A 22,637-nucleotide genomic window follows, 5' to 3' on the forward strand; every position below is an offset into this window, starting at 1 on the left:
AGTGGCCGGCTGACCAAAATTCCCCCAAGAGTGCAGCGGCGACTCATCCAAGAGGTCGCAAAATACCCCACAACCAAACAACTGCAGGTCTCACTTGTCTCAGTTAAGGTCAGTATTCATGACTCCACCATAAGAAAGAGACTGGGCAAAAATGGCCTGCATGGCAGAGCTCCAAGATGAAAACCACTGCTGAGCAATAAGAACATAAAGGATCATCTCAGTTTTGCCAGAAAACATCTTGATGGTCCCCTCTGTGGACTGACAAAACAAAAGTTGAACTTTTTTGAAGGTGTATGTCCCATTACATCTGGCGTAGAAGTAACACAGCATTTCAGAAAATAACATCATACCCACAGTAAAATATGGTGGCGGTAGTGTAATGGTCTGGGGCTGCTTTGCTGCTTCAGGACCTTGAAGACATGCTATGGTAAATGGAGACCTGATTTCTGCTGTTTACCAAAAAATCCCGAAAGAGAATGTCCGGCCATCTGTTCGTGACCTCAAGCTGAACAGCACTTGTGTGCAGCAGAACCATGATCCAAAACACACCAGCAAGTACATCTGAATGGCTTGAAAAACAAAGTTAAGGCTTTAAAGTGGCCTAGTCAAATTCATGACCTTAATCAGATTGAGATGCTGTAATGACCCTAAAAAGGCGGCTCATGATCAGAAACCCTCCAATGTGGCTGAATTACAACTCTGCAAAGATGAGTGGCAAAAATCCCTCCAGAGCGTTGTAAAAGACTCATTGCCAATTATCTCATACACTTGCTTGCCGCTGTTGCTGCTAAGGGCGGCCCAACCAGTTATTAGGTTTAGGGGGTAATACATTTTTCAGAGCCCTGTAGGTTTGGATTTCTTTTTCCCTTAATAATAAAGACCTTCATTTAAAAACTGCATTTTGTGATTACTTGTGTTATCTTTGTCTAATATTTACATTTGTTTGGTGATCTGAAACATTTAAGTGTGATAAACTTGCAAAAGAATAGCAAATCAGGAAGGGGGCAATCACTACCACTGTAAGTCATTGGGGACCCAAACATTGATACACTAAAATGGCTGTAAAATGGACATAGTAATGGCTAGGGGGCTGCAAAGGGAAGCAAAATGGAATTCAGAGCAGAATAATTGCCCTGCAAACAAATGGGGCTACGGAAGTTACTTAAAATAACATAGAATAAACAAATATAAAAAATAATAATCTTGAGAGAGGAGTCAGAGGACAAAATGGAGGAGTGGAACAGTGCCTTGCATGTATAATTTACTGTACTGGTTAATAAATAAATAAATTAAAAAGACGTCCCCCCTGATTTTAATATCCAGCCAAGGGAAAGCAGACAGCTGTGAGCTGGTCTTATTATGCTGTAATAGGGCCAATATCCATGGAGCTTACCAGCTTATTAAGAGAAGCCCCCAGCTGTCTGTTTTGCCTTTGCTGGTTATTAAAAATGGGGGACCCCCAACAAATGACAAGGGGTCCCTCCTATTTTTAATAAGCAGATAAAGCAAAGCAGACAGCCTGATATTAATAGGCTGAGAAGGTCCATGGATGTTGGTCCCTTCCCAGCCTAATAAGACCAGCCATCAGCTGCCCCCAAAATCGTGCATCCATTAAATGCGCCAATTCTGTCCCTTAGCCTCAGCTTGTCCCTATTATGTTCTGCTTTATTATGTCCTGCTGCATTATGTAGTGTTACATTCTAATATCCTGTATTATGTTGTTCTGTATAATGTAGTGCTGTATTATATTGTCCTGTTTTGTGTAGTGCTGTACAATGTAGTGTTACATTATATTGTCCTGTATTAAGTAGTGCTGTATTATGTAGTCCTTGTATTATGTAGTGCTGTAGTATGTAGTGCTGTATTATGTAGTGCTGTATAATGTACTGCTGTATTATGTAGTCCTTGTATTATGTAGTGCTGTATTATGTAGTCCTTGTATTATGTAGTCCTTGTATTATGTAGTGCTGTATTATGTAGTGCTGTATTATGTAGTGTTACATTTTATTGTCATGTATTATGTTGTCATGTGACGGGTCATTTTAATGTCATCGCTCAAAGAGAATCACTACAAATGACATAATAATACAGATACAGAGGAACGAATGCTTCACAGTACAAGTGACCGGGGGAGAGAGGAGCAGAGACCTTTCTTTACCTTTGCAGGAAGGGTAGATGATTGGCCAAAAGAACTGCTGAAATAGCCACAGAGAAACTACAGGACAGGGGCAAAGCGGAGAAGACAGAGAAACAGACAGAAGACTGGTCAGTATAAGGCGATTAGCAGTTGTGAAGACATAAGTGTCACCCGGAGGGCGACGTGGAGTAAGGACAAGGTTATCTAATCAGCGGATTATTGTTACACAATGTCCCTGTGTGCACAGCAACAAGCAACACCCGAAACTGTAAATATCTAGAATAACTGTGCCGGCCATTGTCCTGTACCCCGAGTGTCAGTGTCATTATCCTGTACCCCGTGTGTCAGTGTCATTATCCTGTACCCCCAGTGTCAGTGTCATTATCCTGTACCCCGAGTGTCAGTGTCATTATCCTGTACCCCAGTGTTAGTGTCATTATCCTGTACCCCCAGTGTCAGTGTCATTATCCTGTACCCCGAGTGTCAGTGTCATTATCCTGTACCCCGAGTGTCAGTGTCATTATCCTGTACCCCGAGTGTCAGTGTCATTATCCTGTACCCCGAGTGTCAGTGTCATCATCCTGTACCCCCAGTGTCAGTGTCATTATCCTGTACCCCCAGTGTCAGCGTCATTATCCTGTACCCCGAGTGTCAGTGTCATTATCCTGTACCCCCAGTGTCAGCGTCATTATCCTGTACCCCCAGTGTCAGTGTCATTATCCTGTACCCCCAGTGTCAGTGTCATTATCCCGTACCCCCAGTGTCAGTGTCATTATCATGTACCCCCAGTGTCAGTGTCATTATCCTGTACCCCGAGTGTCAGTGTCATTATCCTGTACCCCCAGTGTCAGTGTCATTATCCTGTACCCCCAGTGTCAGTGCCATTATCCTGTACCCCCAGTGTCAGTGTCATTATCCTGTACCCCCAGTGTCAGTGTCATTATCCTGTACCCCCAGTGTCAGTGTCATTATCCCGTACCCCGAGTGTCAGTGTCATTATCCTGTACCCCCAGTGTCAGCGTCATTATCCTGTACCCCCAGTGTCAGTGTCATTATCCTGTACCCCCAGTGTCAGTGTCATTATCCCGTACCCCCAGTGTCAGTGTTATTATCCTGTACCCCGAGTGTCAGTGTCATTATCCTGTACCCCAGTGTCAGTGCCATTATCCTGTACCCCGAGTGTCAGTGCCATTATCCTGTACCCCGAGTGTCAGTGTCATTATCCTGTACCCCCAGTGTCAGTGTCATTATCCTGTACCCCGAGTGTCAGCGTCATTATCCTGTACCCCGAGTGTCAGTGTCATTATCCTGTACCCCCAGTGTCAGTGTCATTATCCCGTACCCCCAGTGTCAGTGTCATTATCCTGTACCCCGAGTGTCAGTGTCATTATCCTGTACCCCCAGTGTCAGTGTCATTATCATGTACCCCCAGTGTCAGTGTCATTATCCTGTACCCCGAGTGTCAGTGTCATTATCCTGTACCCCGAGTGTCAGTGTCATTATCCCGTACCCCCAGTGTCAGTGCCATTATCCTGTACCCCCAGTGTCAGTGTCATTATCCTGTACCCCCAGTGTCAGTGCCATTATCCTGTACCCCCAGTGTCAGTGTCATTATCCTGTACCCCGAGTGTCAGTGTCACTATCCTGTACCCCCAGTGTCAGTGTCATTATCCTGTACCCCCAGTGTCAGTGTCATTATCCTGTACCCCCAGTGTCAGTGTCATTATCCTGTACCCCCAGTGTCAGTGTCATTATCCTGTACCCCAAGTGTCAGCGTCATTATCCCGTACCCCCAGTGTCAGCGTCATTATCCTGTACCCCCAGTGTCAGTGTCATTATCCTGTACCCCGAGTGTCAGTATCATTATCCTGTACCCCGAGTGTCAGTGTCATTATCCTGTACCCCCAGTGTCAGTGTCATTATCCTGTACCCCCAGTGTCAGCGTCATTATCCTGTACCCCCAGTGTCAGCGTCATTATCCTGTACCCCCAGTGTCAGCGTCATTATCCTGTACCCCCAGTGTCACTGTCATTATCCTGTACCCCGAGTGTCAGTGTCATTATCCTGTACCCCGAGTGTCAGTATCATTATCCTGTACCCCGAGTGTCAGTGTCATTATCCTGTACCCCCAGTGTCAGTGTCATTATCCTGTACCCCCAGTGTCAGTGTCATTATCCTGTACCCCCAGTGTCAGTGTCATTATCCTGTACCCCGAGTGTCAGTGTCATTATCCTGTACCCCCAGTGTCAGTGTCATTATCCTGTACCCCAAGTGTCAGTGTCATTATCCTGTACCCCCAGTGTCAGTGTCATTATCCTGTACCCCGAGTGTCAGTATCATTATCCTGTACCCCGAGTGTCAGTGTCATTATCCTGTACCCCCAGTGTCAGTGTCATTATCCTGTACCCCCAGTGTCAGTGTCATTATCCTGTACCCCCAGTGTCAGTGTCATTATCCTGTACCCCCAGTGTCAGTGTCATTATCCTGTACCCCCAGTGTCAGTGTCATTATCCTGTACCCCCAGTGTCAGTGTCATTATCCTGTACCCCGAGTGTCAGTGTCATTATCCTGTACCCCCAGTGTCAGTGTCATTATCCTGTACCCCAAGTGTCAGTGTCATTATCCTGTACCCCAGTGTCAATGTCATTATCCTGTACCCCCAGTGTCATTATCCTGTACCCCCGAGTATCAGTGTCATTATCCTGTACCCCCAGTGTCAGTGTCATTATCCTGTACCCCGAGTGTCAGTATCATTATCCTGTACCCCGAGTGTCAGTGTCATTATCCTGTACCCCGAGTGTCAGTATCAATATCCTGTACCCCAGTGTCAATGTCATTATCCTGTACCCCCAGTGTCAGTATCATTATCCTGTACCCCCAGTGTCAGTGTCATTATCCTGTACCCCGAGTGTCAGTATCATTATCCTGTACCCCCAGTGTCAGTGTCATTATCCTGTACCCCCAGTGTCAGTGTCATTATCCTGTACCCCCAGTGTCAGTGTCATTATCCTGTACCCCCAGTGTCAGTGTCATTATCCTGTACCCCCAGTGTCAGCGTCATTATCCTGTACCCCCAGTGTCAGCGTCATTATCCTGTACCCCCAGTGTCAGCGTCATTATCCTGTACCCCGAGTGTCAGCGTCATTATCCTGTACCCCGAGTGTCAGTGTCATTATCCTGTACCCCGAGTGTCAGCGTCATTATCCTGTACCCCGAGTGTCAGTGTCATTATCCTGTACCCCGAGTGTCAGTGTCATTATCCTGTACCCCCAGTGTCAGTGTCATTATCCTGTACCCCGAGTGTCAGTGTCATTATCCTGTACCCCCAGTGTCAGTGTCATTATCCTGTACCCCGGGTGTCAGTGTCATTATCCTGTACCCCGGGTGTCAGTGTCATTATCCTGTACCCCGAGTGTCAGTGTCATTATCCTGTACCCCGCGTGTCAGTGTCATTATCCTGTACCCCGAGTGTCCGTGTCATTATCCTGTACCCCGAGTGTCAGTGTCATTATCCTGCACCCCCAGTGTCAGCGTCATTATCCTGTACCCCCAGTGTCAGCGTCATTATCCTGTACCCCCAGTGTCAGTGTCATTATCCTGTACCCCGGGTGTCAGTGTCATTATCCTGTACCGCCAGTGTCATTATCCTGTACCCCCAGTGTCAGCGTCATTATCCTGTACCCTGAGTGTCAGTGTCATTATCCTGTACCCCCAGTGTCAGTGTCATTATCCTGTACCCCCAGTGTCAGCGTCATTATCCTGTACCCCCAGTGTCAGTGTCATTATCCTGTACCCCCAGTGTCAGTGTCATTATCCTGTACCCCGAGTGTCAGTGTCATTATCCTGTACCCCCAGTGTCAGTGTCATTATCCTGTACCCCCAGTGTCAGTGTCATTATCCTGTACCCCCAGTGTCAGCGTCATTATCCTGTACCCCCAGTGTCAGTGTCATTATCCTGTACCCCCAGTGTCAGTGTCATTATCCTGTACCCCGAGTGTCAGTGTCATTATCCTGTACCCCGCGTGTCAGTGTCATTATCCTGTACCCCGAGTGTCCGTGTCATTATCCTGTACCCCGAGTGTCAGTGTCATTATCCTGCACCCCCAGTGTCAGCGTCATTATCCTGTACCCCCAGTGTCAGCGTCATTATCCTGTACCCCCAGTGTCAGTGTCATTATCCTGTACCCCGGGTGTCAGTGTCATTATCCTGTACCCCGAGTGTCAGTGTCATTATCCTGTACCCCCAGTGTCAGTGTCATTATCCTGTACCCCCAGTGTCATTATCCTGTACCCCCAGTGTCATTATCCTGTACCCCCAGTGTCATTATCCTGTACCCCCAGTGTCAGTGTCATTATCCTGTACCCCCAGTGTCATTATCATGTACCCCCAGTGTCAGTGTCATTATCCTGTACCCCCACTGTCAGTGTCATTATCCTGTACCCCCAGTGTCAGTGTCATTATCCTGTACCCCGAGTATCAGCGTCATTATCCTGTACCCCCAGTGTCAGTGTCATTATCCTGTACCCCCAGTATCAGTGACATTATCCTGTACCCCCAGTGTCAGTGTCATTATCCTGTACCCCCAGTGTCAGTGTCATTATCCTGTACCCCCCGGTGTCAGTGTCATTACCCTGTACCCCCAGTGTCAGCGTCATTATCCTGTACCCCGAGTGTCAGTGTCATTATCCTGTACCCCCAGTGTCAGTATCATTATCCTGTACCCCCAGTGTCAGTGTCACTATCCTGTACCCCCAGTGTCAGTGTCATTATCCTGTACCCCCAGTTTCATTATCCTGTACCCCCAGTGTCAGTGTCAATATCCTGTACCCCGAGTGTCAGTGTCATTATCCTGTACCCCCAGTGTCAGTGTCATTATCCTGTACCCCCAGTGTCAGTGTCATTATCCTGTACCCCCAGTGTCAGCGTCATTATCCTGTACCCCCAGTGTCATTATCCTGTACCCCGAGTGTCAGTGTCATTATCCTGTACCCCGAGTGTCAGTGTCATTATCCTGTACCCCAGTGTCAGTGTCATTATCCTGTACCCCCAGTGTCAGTGTCATTATCCTGTACCCCCAGTGTCATTATCCTGTACCCCCAGTGTCAGTGTCATTATCCTGTACCCCCAGTGTCATTATCATGTACCCCGAGTGTCAGTGTCATTATCCTGTACCCCCAGTGTCATTATCCTGTACCCCCAGTGTCATTATCCTGTACCCCCAGTGTCAGTGTCATTATCCTGTACCCCCAGTGTCAGTGTCATTATCCTGTACCCCCAGTGTCATTATCCTGTACCCCCAGTGTCAGTGACATTATCCTGTACCCCGAGTGTCAGTGTCATTATCCTGTACCCCGAGTGTCAGTGTCATTATCCTGTACCCCCAGTGTCATTATCCTGTACCCCCAGTGTCAGTGTCATTATCCTGTACCCCCAGTGTCAGTGTAATTATCCTGTACCCCGAGTGTCAGTGTCATTATCCTGTACCTCCAGTGTCAGTGTCATTATCCTGTACCCCGGGTGTCAGTGTCATTATCTTGTACCCCCAGTGTCAGTGTCATTATCCTGTACCCCGAGTGTCAGTGTCATTATCCTGTACCCCCAGTGTCAGTGTCATTATCCTGTACCCCGAGTGTCAGTGTCATTATCCTGTACCCCGAGTGTCAGTGTCATTATCCTGTACCCCGAGTGTCAGTGTCATTATCCTGTACCCCCAGTGTCAGTGTCATTATCCTGTACCCCCAGTGTCAGTGTCATTATCCTGTACCCCGAGTGTCAGTGTCATTATCCTGTACCCCGAGTGTCTTTCTACCCTATGTGCCCTTATATAGAGGTATAACACCATGTGTAGTACAGTTCTTATAGGGGTGTACACTGGGTTCCTGTCCTGCACATATACAGCTGTGATCCCCATCACACTCACATTCTACATGTAGATATTTACCATCGCCACATCAGCCTGAAATATCTGCTTGATGAATTTATTCTTCGATGAGTGGACCAGCTGTATAATATCTCCATGAAGAGTGTCCCGATTCTTCTCCAGGAATCCTGAAATGTGACCAATATCTTTTACTATAATGTACCACAAGATTGCAGTGTGCAGCGCTATGCTGTATTATGCCACGTCCTATAGCGCTATGCTGTATTATGCCACGTCCTACAGTACTATGCTGTATTATGCCACGTCCTACAGTACTATGCTGTATTATGCCACGTCCTACAGTACTATGCTGTATTATGCCACGTCCTACAGTACTATGCTGTATTATGCCACGTCCTATAGCGCTATGCTGTATTATACCACGTCCTATAGTACTATGCTGTATTATGCCGTGTCCTATAGCGCTATGCTGTATTATACCACGTCCTACAGTACTATGCTGTATTATGCCACGTCCTATAGCGCTATGCTGTATTATGCCACGTCCTATAGTACTATGCTGTATTATGCCACGTCCTATAGTACTATGCTGTATTATGCCACGTCCTATAGTACTATGCTGTATTATGCCACGTCCTATAGTACTATGCTGTATTATGCCACGTCCTACAGTACTATGCTGTATTATGCCACGTCCTACAGTACTATGCTGTATTATGCCACGTCCTATAGCGCTATGCTGTATTATGCCACGTCCTATAGCGCTATGCTGTATTATACCACGTCCTATAGTACTATGCTGTATTATGCCGTGTCCTATAGCGCTATGCTGTATTATGCCACGTCCTATAGTACTATGCTGTATTATGCCACGTCCTATAGTACTATGCTGTATTATGCCACGTCCTATAGTACTATGCTGTATTATGCCACGTCCTATAGTACTATGCTGTATTATGCCACGTCCTATAGTACTATGCTGTATTATGCCACGTCCTATAGCGCTATGCTGTATTATGCCACGTCCTATAGCACTATGCTGTATTATGCCACGTCCTATAGCGCTATGCTGTATTATGCCACGTCCTATAGCACTATGCTGTATTATGCCACGTCCTTTAGCGCTATGCTGTATTATACCACGTCCTATAGCGCTATGCTGTATTATACCACGTCCTATAGCACTATGCTGTATTATACCACGTCCTATAGCGCTATGCTGTATTATACCACGTCCTATAGTGCTATGCTGTATTATACTACGTCCTATAGCGCTATGCTGTATTATACTACGTCCTATAGCGCTATGCTGTATTATACCACGTCCTATAGTGCTATGCTGTATTATACCACGTCCTATAGCGCTATGCTGTATTATACTACGTCCTATAGCGCTATGCTGTATTATGCCATGTCCTATAGTACTATGCTGTATTATGCCGTGTCCTATAGTACTATGCTATATTATGCAATGTCCTATAGCGCTATGCTGTATTATGCAATGTCCTATAGCGTTATGCTGTATTATACCACGTCCTATAGTACTATGCTGTATTATGCCATGTCCTATAGCGTTATGCTGTATTATGTTGTGTGTTATGTTCTGCGGTGTTACACTGTATTGTTAGTTTATATATGTTGTATTATCTTATATTGCATGGTGGTTGTTTTTTTCTGTATTATGTTCTGTGAAAACTTGTTGAGTATTATATTGTATTTTGTGGGTATATGTATATAAGTTCAATAACTCATATTAGTTGCATAATGTTATGTGGCATTGCGATATTTTGCAATGTGATATATATATATATATTAGTATTTTATTGTGTGAGGGCATGATTATTATATTTATCATTACTGTGTGCTGATCTATAATACTTGCATTGCTCATACTAAGTCATTATGTTTTATGATACGGAGCTACTGTGTGTTTTTTGTTATATTGTGATATGTTTCATACTTTGTCTTATTTTATTTTGCCAATGCTTCATGATGCTCTCAACATATTAACAGGTAATGTAAATGTACTGCTGCAGTGGGTACGGAAAGTATTCAGATCCCTTCAAATTTTTCACTCTTTGTTTCATTGCAGCCATTTGGTAAATTCATAAAAGTTCATTTTTTTCTCATTAATGTACACTCTGCACCCCATCTTGACTGAAAAATAACAGAAATGTAGTAATTTTTGCAAATTTAATAAAAAAGAGAAACTGAAATATCCCATGGCCATAAGTATTCAGCCCCTTTGCTCAGACACTCATATTTCAGTCCCATGCTGTCCATTTCCTTGTGATCCTCCTTGAGATGTTCTACTCCTTCATTGGAGTCCAGCTGTGTGTAATTACACTGATAGGACTTGATTTGGAAAGGCGCACACCTGTCTATATAAGACCTCACAGTTCACAGTGCATGTCAGACCAAATGAGAATCATGAGGTCAAAGGAACTGGCCAAGGAGCTCAGAGACAGAATTGTGGCACGGCACAGATCTGGCCAAGGTTACAACAGAATTTCAGCAGTACTCAAGGTTCCTAAGAGCACAGTGGCCTCCATAATCCTTAAATGGAAGAAGTTTGGGACCACCAGAAGTCTTCCTAGACCTGGCCGTCCAGCCAAACTGAGCAATCGTGGGAGAAGAGCCTTGGTGAGAGAGGTAAAAAAGATCCCCAAGATCACTGTGGCCGAGCTCCAGAGATGCAGCAGAAACATGGGAGAAAGTTCCACAAAGTCACCTATCACTGCAGCCTCCACCAGTCCGGCCTTTATGGCAGAGTGGCCTGACGGAAGCCTCTCCTCAGTGCAAGACATATGAAAGCCGCATAGAGTTTGCTAAAAAACACATGAAGGACTCCCAGACTATGAGAAATAAGATTCTCTGGTCTGATGAGATGAAGATAGACCTATTTGGTGATAATTCTAAGTGGTGTGTGTGGAGAAAACCAGGCACCGCTCATCACCTGCCCAATACAATCCCAACAGTGAAACATGGTGGTGGCAGCATCATGCTATGGGGGTGTTTGTCAGCTGCAGGGACAGGACGACTGGTTGTCATTGAAGGAAACATGAGTGCGGCCAAGTACAGAGATATCCTGGATGTAAACCTCTTCCAGAGTGCTCTGGACCTCAGACTTGGCCGAAGGTTCACCTTCCAACAAGACAATGACCCTAAGCACGCAGCTAAAATAACAAAGGAGCGGCTTCAGAACAACTCTGTGACCATTCCTGACTGGCCCAGCCAGAGCCCTGACCTAAACCCAATGGAGCATAACTGGAGAGACCTGAAAATGGCGTCCACCAACGTTCACCATCCAACCTGACGGAACTGGAGAGGATCTGCAAGGAGGAATGGCCGAGGATCCCCAAATCCAGAGGGGAAAAACTTGTTGCATCATTCCCAAGAAGACTCATGGCTGCACTAGCTCAAAAGGGGCTTCTACTCAATACTGAGCAAAGGGGCTGAAGACTTATGACCATGTGATATTTCAGTTTTTCTTTTTTAATAAATTTGCAAAAATTTCTACATTTCTGTTTTTTTCAGTCAAGATGGGATGCAGAGTGTACATTAATGAGAAAAAAGGAACTTTTTTTAATTTACCAAATGGCTGCAATGAAACAAAGAGTGAAGTATGTAAAGGGGTCTGAATACTTTCCGCACCCACTGTAGGAACCAAAATTCAATGTTTATAGACAGATGGAGAGATAGATAGATAATAGATGATATATAGTTAATAGATAGATAATAGATACATATTAGAAAAAAAGAGGCAGCACTCCCATTATTTCGGTGAAAAAACGTACAGGATTTAATCAACCCACATGTCTGGGCGACGTTTCAGATCTGAATGAGCCTTTCTCAATAAGGCTCATTCAGATCTGAAACGTCACCCAGACATGTGGGTTGATTAAATCCTGCACGTTTTTTCACCGAAATAATGGGAGTGCTGCCTCTTTTTTTTTTAATTTCTATGAAATGTAGATGATCATTGGATGGATTGTTTGGGGGCCTTGCACCCGAAGATAAGTATAATAATGTGTTGGTCCCTTTTTTTTCTAGATAGATAGATAGATAGATAATAGATAATAGATAGACAGATAGATAGATAGATAGATGGATAGATAGATAATAGATAGCTAATAGATCGATAATAGATAGCTAATAGATAGATAATAGATAGATTATAGATAGATTATAGACAGATAATAGATAATAGATAGATAGATGATAGATAATAATAGATTGATAATAGATAGATAATAGATAGATAATAATAGATCGATAATATAGATAATAGATCGATAGCTCAGTTTCAGCTTTTCATCGTAATCATATGGAAGTGCTGCCTCCTTGGGATATTAGATATGTGATGGATGTACAGAGATACATATACAGACCATAACAATACACATAGACCGGCAGTGTACACGATGATGACAGATTTACTCACCTTTTGTTTCATAGTAAACGATCCCGGCAAAGTGATTGATCCCAAACTGCGTCTCGTAGCTGTTTTTCGGGGGGATGTAGAAGGTGTTGAGCTTGTGCTGAGAGTTGAGTTTGTTCAGCATGGTGGTGTCTGTACCCTGAGAACAAGAATCGCCATAACATTCATACAGCAGCGTATCCTCCGCTCAGGGAAGGCCGACCTCTACACTGAACCCCTGAGCTGTCCCCTTAATGATCGGGCAGAGTGCTCCGGAAATACAGAGAGGCCTGATCCCCACTGTACAGTGTTTCTTTCACGAACTATGGAGAAGCAGCGCCTATAGGTGAGGAGCGGTTTTCATGAATTTTTTTTATCACCCCCCTGGACCCACTTCATTGCCTTTCAACAGAGTTCCTCAAATTAAAGGGGTTTTCTCTTCTATTCTTTGCCCCTTTGGTGGTCCCCACCTGTCAATGTCTACGCCATCTCCAAGATTACATGCCTGACGCAGCCAATCACTGTCCTCAGACGTCACATGGCATGGCGTAAATGCTGCCCTCACCGCTGAGTCAGTGATTGGTTGCAGCGGTCATGTGGCTGATGTACAGCAGATGATCACTGCAGGGAATAAGGCCTCATTCAGACCTCTGCTTTTCACATATGATTGCTATTTGAGTTTTTCACGGATAGCACTCGTACCTATAGTCTATGGGGCCAGTCACGTGTCCGTGGTATGTGGAAAATTGCGGAAACGTCTGATTTTGATCCAAGGGTCGGGGATTTTTCCTCCATGTACGAGACAAAACAATGACACCCGGGCAAAACTCTAATCAAAATAATCGGTCCGTTGTTCTCGTACGTGAGAAAAACTGATGTCTGTATGAGGCCTAAAGCAAAGACCGGAGGGGACATCGCTTCCCCGTAATCGGCGCTGTCTTTTCTGCTACAACATTCACATTTTGTTCCACCTAAGATGGAAAGAAAAAACTGTTTCTTCCAGCTCAGATTTTTCCGTCAGTCCCATGTAAAATGAATGACGCGGTGGTACACATGTCCGACCACCACTCCATTCAGACGAAGTGGATAAATTTGGGTCGAATCGGTCATCCTATGAAAAGATGACAACTTCTATAGATGGGGATCACCCTTGGAGGACCTATACATTCATATTTATTTGATCTGTTCTGCGACATTGCCCTCCGCCCAGATCATATCCAGGCCTTCCGCTACCTTTGGGAATTTGCTCTCTTCATCGATAAGTGAGATGATGTTCATGGGCTTGATAGCGATCATGTCCAGGGCGTCCTGGTTGTCCGTGAACTCGATGTGCTGCCAGTTGATGTTCTCCAAGTTGTATTCCTCCTGCTCCAGCTTAAAGACGTGACGGACGAAGAACTGCTGCAGGTTCTCGTTGGCAAAATTAATGCAAAGCTGCTCAAAGCTAAAAATGAAGAACAGATATCATTTTATTCTATGCTGCTAATGAGAAAAAGTAGAGAACAGACACAATATGTAGATAAAAGGACAAGAGACACATAGATACCGTAGATCCTCTATCATCACCTGTTTACGGTGAAGTTCTCAAACCCGAATATATCCAGCAGACCGATGGATCTCCTGATCACTTTTGGTTCACTGGAAAGTGGTCTGTAAATAGCGGCATTGATTTTCTCCACTATCCATACAAACAGTCGTCCATATATTCCCTGTTTGATACAAAACCCCCTGATTAGTAGAAGCTCCGTAAGAAACTGCACCAGACTTAGGCTACGTTCACATTTGCGTTGTGCGCCGCAGCGTCGGCGCCGCAGCGCACAACGCAAACAAAAACGCAGCAAAACGCATGCACAACGCTGCGTTTTGCGCCGCATGCGTCCTTTTTTTAATTGATTTTGGACGCAGCAAAAATGCAACTTGCTGCGTCCTCTGCGCCCGGACGCGGGCGCCGCAGCGACGCATGCGGCGCAAAACGCAAGTGCGATGCATGTCCATGCGCCCCCATGTTAAATATAGGGGCGCATGACGCATGCGGCGCTTGCCGCTAACGTGAACGTAGCCTTATAGAAACCACTTCACAGCTGACTTCAATGGGCTGTCTATTCTGAAACATTCCTTTATTCTTAGTGGGAGGGCTTGTTTGCAGGGTCACTCATGCCATTTTCTGTTGTTTTTTTTTTTGTGAGTCTCCCCGAGACTTGAACTCACAACCTCTATAATTGCAGACAGGAGCTAAAGCTTTGAGCCACAAACTCCAGTGATAAAATGTTGTTTTCATTTTTATTTTTTTGGAGTCTCCCCAGTACTTGAACCCACAACCTCTATTATTGCAGGCAGGAGCTAAAGCTTTGAGCCACAGACTCCAGCAATCAGTGGAGTCTGTAGTTCAAATTTTAGCTCCTGCCTGCAATAATAGAGGTTGTGGGTTCAAGTCTCGGGGAGAATCACAAAAGAGAAAATGTTGCTTATGCCATGAGGCAAGATGGGGAAAAAAGGAGCTGACTTAATTGGGACAGAAACTAAGTCCTGTGCCGTGCTGGCTGCTGCGTGTATTCACAATATAAGATACTGGGAACTCCCAGACTTTAAAAGAAAAAGAGACTTTTATTCATGAAACAATTCAAAATTCTGTGAAGTTTCGACCCTATAACATGGGTCTTTTTCAAACTCTGTGTGCCAAAATAAATAAATAGAGTATAAGAAAAAAAAAACAATAATACACACTGTCAGGATACATCATCCAATAATTATACAATCAAACAAAATATTCATATATTTATATCATTTTTCGCTCCACAGATAACACCTAGTTTATAATCTATCGATGTCCTCTGTCTTTACAATATGAAGTTAAACGGTTAAATGGTGCAGCACGGTGGCACAGTGGATAGCACAGCAGCCTTGCAGCGCTGGAGTCCTGGGTTCTAATCCCACCTTGGACAACATCTGCAAAGAGTTTGTATGTTCTCTCCGTGTTCACGTGGGTTTCCTCCGGGCACTCCGGTTTCCTCCCACATTCCAAAGACATACTGATTTCACGTGGGTTTCCTCCGGGCACTCCGGTTTCCTCCCACATTCCAAAGACATACTGATAGGGAATTTAGATTGTGAGCCCCATCGGGGACAGTGATGATAATGTGTACAAACTGTAAAGCGCTGCGTAATATGTTAGCGCTATATAAAAATAAAGATTATTATTATTAAATGTTCACATCTAGACAGAAATATTGCTCACAGGAAAATATGTCAATATGACCATACATATTGTATTCCTTTTTTTTTTTGTTATACTGTATTTGTTTAGGTTGGCACACAGAGTTTAATAAAGACCCATGTTATAGGGTTGAAATGTCGCATAGTTTTGAATTGCTTCATCAATATTAAATATATTTTTCTTTAAAGTCTGGTAGTGCCGAGTATCTTATCTTGTGAATACATAGAGCGTAATCTTTACTCGAGCACCACATCCTAAGAGCGCCATATATCCATACATAATGCTGGCTGCTGTGACCAGTATTCAGCTGGAATCAATGGGGGAAACTGGGAGGAAGTATGTAGCTTCCCTACAGCACCACCACTGGAGAAAACAAGCATTACAGTTCTCATAATAATAAATTAGCTGTCTGAGTAATATATGGGGAGACATTGCTGCTTCAGTCTTCTTGGGCTTATAGATGAAAATCCTCAAAAGGGTTATTTGTAAATTAATTTATATATTTCTATTAGACAATTTGATAATGGCTTATAGAAACCAGACAACCATGTTATGAACCTTAACAAAGGCATCCCTGACGTCTAATGCTTGCTCCATGCTTAAGGGGGTGGAAACAGTTTCTCCTCTGGTGATAATAGTTCGGCTGGTGAGACAATTCATTAGGTCTTGAGGTTCAACCTGTTTATATATAAAAAGGAAATATTACTAATTAGAATGCAGTAGACATTATGCAACAGACATTCAAGAATGTAACTACTATAATACTGCTCCTATATACAAGAATATAACTACTATAGTACTGCTCTTATGTACAAGAATATAACTACTATAATACTGCCCCCTATGTACAAGAATATAACTACTATAATACTGCTCCTATATACAAGAATATAACTACTATAATACTGCCCCTATGTACAAGAATATAACTACTATAATACTGCTCCTATATACAAGAATATAACTACTATAATACTGCTCCTATGTACAAGAATATAACTACTATAATACTGCCCCCTATGTACAAGAATATAACTACTGTAATACTGCTCCTATGTACAAGAATATAACTACTATAATACTGCCCCTATGTACAAGAATATAACTACTATAATACTGCTCCTATATACAAGAATATAACTACTATAATACTGCTCTATGTACAAGAATATTACTACTATAATACTGCCCCCTATATACAAGAATATAACTACTATAATACTGCCCCTATGTACAAGAATATAACTACTATAATACTGCTTCTATGTACCAGAATATAACTACTATAATACTGCCCCCTATGTACAAGAATATAACTACTATAATACTGCTCCTATGTACAAGAATATAACTACTATAATACTGCCCCTATGTACAAGAATATAACTACTATAATACTGCCCCCTATATACAAGAATATAACTACTATAATACTGCTCCTATGTACAAGAATATAACTACTATAATACTGCCCCTATGTACAAGAATATAACTACTATAATACTGCCCCCTATATACAAGAATATAACTACTATAATACTGCCCCTATGTACAAGAATATAACTACTATAATACTGCCCCTATGTACAAGAATATAACTACTATAATACTGCCCCTATGTACAAGAATATAACTACTATAATACTGCTCCTATGTACAAGAATATAACTACTATAATACTGCCCCTATGTACAAGAATATTACTACTATAATACTGCCCCTATGTACAAGAATATAACTACTATAATACTGCTCCTATGTACAAGAATATAACTACTATAATACTGCCCCTATGTACAAGAATATAACTACTATAATACTGCTCCTATGTACAAGAATATAACTACTATAATACTGCCCCTATGTACAAGAATATAACTACTATAATACTGCCCCTATGTACAAGAATATAACTACTATAATACTGCCCCTATGTACAAGAATATAACTACTATAATACTGCCCCTATGTACAAGAATATAACTACTATAATACTGCTCCTATGTACAAGAATATAACTACTATAATACTGCCCCTATGTACAAGAATATTACTACTATAATACTGCCCCTATGTACAAGAATATAACTACTATAATACTGCTCCTATGTACAAGAATATAACTACTATAATACTGCCCCTATGTACAAGAATATAACTACTATAATACTGCTCCTATGTGCAAGAATATAACTACTATAATAGTGCTCCTATGTACAAGAATATAACTACTATAATACTGCTCCTATGTACAAGAATATAACTACTATAATACTGCCCCTATGTACAAGAATATAACTACTATAATACTGCTCCTCTGTACAAGACTATAACTACTATAATACTGCTCCTCTGTACAAGAATATAACTACTATAATACTGCTCCTATGTACAAGAATATAACTACTATAATACTGCTCCTCTGTACAAGAATATAACTACTATAATGCTGCTCCTATGTACAAGAATATAACTACTATAATACTGCTCCTATGTACAAGAATATAACTACTATAATACTGCTCCTATGTACAAGAATATAGCTACTATAATACTGCTCCTATGTACAAGAATATAACTACTATAATACTGCTCCTATGTACAAGAATATAACTACTATAATACTGCTCCTATATACAAGAATATAACTACTATAATACTGCTCCTATGTACAAGAATATAACTACTATAATACTGCCCCTATGTACAAGAATATATCTACTATAATACTGCCCCTATGTACAAGAATATAACTACTATAATACTGCCCCTAAGTACAAGAATATAACTACTATAATACTGCCCCTAAGTACAAGAATATAACTCCTATAATACTGCTCATATGTACAAGAATATAACTACTATAATAGTATACTATAATAATAAGCAAAAATTTACAAAACAGATCACGAGGTTTTTAGTTTTATTCTTCTTAGTTCTTAATTCTGCCTATTTTTGCTTTTACTCAGTCTTTTTGCTTCTGTAGTCTCTTCGTTCCTTCCACTTGGTGTTGATGCTGTGTGGCAACCATTGTTGCTGTGGTTTTGTGCTTGTGGGGTGGTATGACCTAGAGTCATGGGGGTTCAGTCTTGAAGCATGGGTGCTGTGGGGTGTAGGAGTGGGGGAGCTGATGGGCCTTCCACCCATTGCAATCCGGATGCACTGCTAGTGGTGGAGAAGATAGTAAGAGTGACACTGTACCTATACCGAGAACCAGGGCTGAAGTTGTGTCCGGTACCTGTGGGATAGACGACAACCTGTTGGGCCTTATCCTATATGCCTGCTTGTAAAGACTGCCAACTGTCTAGTAAAAGTGTGATTGTTTTTACAAAATCTGTAAAAATATGGAGGCCAGAAGTAAGTGTGATGGACCCCACACACAGCAGCACACCGGGACGGGGACACGTATTGTGCCAGAGCAAGTGGGAGCACCACTGGCACACGACTCTCTCGCTTGGGCACTTACTGGGGCACCTGGTCGCTGGCCATAATGATGCGCTGTAGTCAGTGCATGGCACCGCACCTTTCAGGACAGGGACCCACTGCCACGTTTGCCGTGACGTGGCAGTGGGTTTTATACAGTCTGATCAGACTGCTAAACTAAGAACCTCATGTTGAGTTTTGTAATTTTTGTCTCAGCTGCAATAGATGAATGAATATGTTTTAGATGTGCGGAGCACGTCTCTTTTTCTCCAGCTCCAGATATTATCTCTCAAGTCTAGAAATAACTCACCTCCAATAGATTGGCTGCTGTCGTTAATGAGGTGGAATAAATCACTTCACAGGCGTCCAAATTATCGTACATACGAGCTGCAGAAATAACATTTCTTTATTTACATATGTATATTTCAGCAAGCGTTGCATACAATGTGTTCCATCATTTTCTAATAACGCTCTAACTCTTCATCAAAAAACGTATTCGTTTACAAGGAGATAATATCATTTATTGCTGTAACTTTATTATATTGCATATGTGCAGTAAGATCCATAAATATCCATAAACTGTAAACTACAGAGGTGATGATCAGCTGTACAGTAGCTGTTAGTACTCCCCGCCTCCATCACTTCTCGTCACTTGTACACAGGTTACTACGGAGGATCTCAGCAGGAGATTGTTCCAAACATCTTGGAGAGCTGCCCCAGATCTTCTGTGTATGAGGCTTGTGCGGATCCTTCAGTCTCCATGTGATCCCAGACAGACTAGATGATGTGAGATCAGGGATCTGCGGGGGCCGGACCATCACTTCCAGGATTCCTCGTTCTTATTTACGCTGACGGTCATTCTTAATGACATTGTCTGTGTGTTTGGGGTCGTTGTTCTGTTGCAGAATAAATTTGGAGCCAACCAGACGCCTCCATGACGCAATTACATGATGGGTATTTCTCATTGAGGATCGAATTCCCAACTCCAACGAGACCGCTCACTGTGCTTTACTGCTGCCTGCAGACCCTCATTATTGTGCCGCTCTCCAACCCTTTGGCAACAAACTACCTTCTGTTACAGTCAAATACTGTACATTGTGACTCACCATTCCAGAGCATTGCTGCCATTTTTCTGTACCCCAGTTCCTATGTGTAACATCTATGCCAGTTTCTGAATCGGCCGCTAGGTGGTGCCACGCTGTTGTTGCGAGTGATGTGCCACCAAACAGCAGCTAGCTCTGTGGTCCTTGCCCAAGGACCCCTATGTAAGTCCAGATCCCTGTACAGGGGTTAAAGGGTGAAGGCCAGTGCAACCCCTGGGTTCTGAGAAACAGAGTAGCTTGCTCCAAGCTTGTTCTTGGTAGCCATTTTTGGGCTGCTGGGTGACTATCAACAGTGCCCGTGTGACACTATGTTTTTGTGCATACTCGATTAGCTTTGCCTTTTTTCCATGTGGAAAGCTTTTTAGCTGCAATTCTTCCATGTAGATGTGAGGGAGGGCCGTAGACGTGGCTGAGATTAACAGGTCTTGCTCGCCCTGGTCTCCCATCACATGCAGATTCCTCCCATGGTCAATGTACTTGCCTCTCTATCCTTTGCACTGTCAGGGCCTTCTCTCCGTTGCCTAAGGTCATTGTCGTACAAACAGAGACACAGTCCAGTTGCAACTTGAAACGTATAACTTTACTTCCTTGTTTGTACAGCACATCCTTAACAGACAGCATTTCCATGAGGTTTCCCACAGCTCACACTTTCCACTTCCCCTGCACTCTTCACTTGGTCCTTCAGTACGTGCCCGGGTCATACCGCTTCTTGCAGTAAGGTAGCATCCTCCCCATCCAGACTCACTGTGCTTGGTGTTCCCTCGTCCGTTTTGCACCGGATCTGAGGGCATCAGCTCATGCGATGAACTGCCACATGCCGAGCGACCTACATCCCCATACTGCTGTGGACCCACTGTTTCGTCTGCTTCACCACTGCTGTACCCTGTGCTGGTTCAGCTGTACTTCTGTCCACCCAGCTCTGGATGACTGGGTTCCTTGTCTTAAACGTTGCGGGGCCCACTGTGTTGCCCTGGGCCTAAGGCCCTCCGGGACTGTCTGGGCTCTCTGGCCCTCCTGAGCTGTTTCAGCTTCCTGGCTTTTCTGACTCACTTGAGGAAATGCTCATGTCTTAACCACAGCTGGCCCCTCCTATATTAACTAGCTAGTATACTAAGCTTCTATTACCTAATCCTACTGTGCCCCATCTAGTGTCCTAATTAAGGTACTGCCCTTTCCCTAAGTAACCATCTTCATTAAACAGCATATACAGAAAGACAATATATAAATGTATGTACATAACAGCACTAGATATGGCATTTAACTACAACAACATACATCATTTAGTAATAGCTTCAACTGGGATGTGCTTAAAGGGAACCTGTCACCCCGTTTTTTCAGTATGAGATAAAAATACCATTAAATAGGGCCTGTACTGTGCTTTACAATAGTGTATTTTGTGTACCCTGATTCCCCACCTATGCTGCCGAAATACCTTACCAAAGTCGCCGTTTTCACCTGTCAATCAATGTGGTCTGGTCAAATGGGCGTGGTGGAATTGCTGGTTTCTCCCCCAGATCTTGCTTACCTTTCCGTTGGTGGCGTAGTGGTTTGCGCATGCCCAACAGCGGAATGCACTGCGCAGCTGAAGAAAAAGAGCGCAATCTGCGCTATTAAACGGTTTAGCGCTGGCGGCGGCCATCTTCCTGAGGCCGCGCGTGCGCAGATGGTAGTGCTCGGCTTCCCGAAAATGGCCGCCGCGATCTCCATCTGCGCACGCGCGGCATCCTGTGGCCATTTTCCTGAAGCCCCGGGAAGCAGAGCACTACCATCTGCGCACGCGCGGCCTCAGGAAGATGGCCGCCGCCAGCGCTAAACCGTTTAATAGCGCAGATCGCACTCTTTTCCTTCAGCTGCGCAGTGCATTCCGCTGTTGGGCATGCGCAAACCACTACGCCACCAACGGAAAGGTAAGCAAGATCTGGGGGAGAAACCAGCGATTCCACCACGCCCATTTGACCAGACCACATTGATTGACAGGCGAAAACGGCGACTTTGGTAAGGTATTTCGGCAGCATAGGTGGGGAATCAGGGTACACAAAATACACTATTGTAAAGCACAGCTCTGCCCCTATTTAATGGTATTTTTATCTCATACTGAAAAAACGGGGTGACAGGCTCCCTTTAAATGGGTGAGGGGAATGAGGGCATATACCAGTCTCTGTTACCCCTTACATAGACCACTTCTGCCCAGATTTTTGCTAACAGTTAATGGGTATAGATAGGCTCTACAGCTTACTGCCGGTTCTGAGTTGATGGCACTGCTGGGCTCCTGATTTTGAAGGGAAGTAACGACGTGTCTTTCATCTGCTGCATTAAGTTCCTCTGGTTGACCACTGCATCTACAGCCCTCAAGGTTGCTTATTTCTTGGTGTCCTTAATGCTGAGAAATATGGGAAATGCCTACCCTGTAATACCATCATGGAGGCATCTGATTGGCTCCAAATGTATTATTTATCAG

At 43.7% G+C, this 22,637-nt stretch overlaps 1 protein-coding gene across 1 annotated transcript in view; it reads right to left on the bottom strand.

Moving 5' to 3' along the window:
- Window positions 1-22,637, bottom strand: part of MYO7A (myosin VIIA) — a 285,017-nt gene that overhangs the window by 137,295 nt on the left and 125,085 nt on the right. The window contains exons 11-17 of the mRNA XM_077298716.1: window positions 19,387-19,463; window positions 16,212-16,331; window positions 14,006-14,148; window positions 13,673-13,883; window positions 12,464-12,599; window positions 8,080-8,186; window positions 2,159-2,215 (exon numbers count right to left, since the gene is read on the bottom strand). Of these exons, the coding sequence (XP_077154831.1) occupies window positions 2,159-2,215; window positions 8,080-8,186; window positions 12,464-12,599; window positions 13,673-13,883; window positions 14,006-14,148; window positions 16,212-16,331; window positions 19,387-19,463 (851 nt within the window). The remainder of the gene's footprint in view (window positions 1-2,158; window positions 2,216-8,079; window positions 8,187-12,463; window positions 12,600-13,672; window positions 13,884-14,005; window positions 14,149-16,211; window positions 16,332-19,386; window positions 19,464-22,637) is intronic.

The sequence above is a fragment of the Ranitomeya variabilis genome, chromosome 3 (genome assembly GCF_051348905.1).
Source record: "Ranitomeya variabilis isolate aRanVar5 chromosome 3, aRanVar5.hap1, whole genome shotgun sequence".
NCBI classification, from domain to species: domain Eukaryota; kingdom Metazoa; phylum Chordata; class Amphibia; order Anura; family Dendrobatidae; genus Ranitomeya; species Ranitomeya variabilis.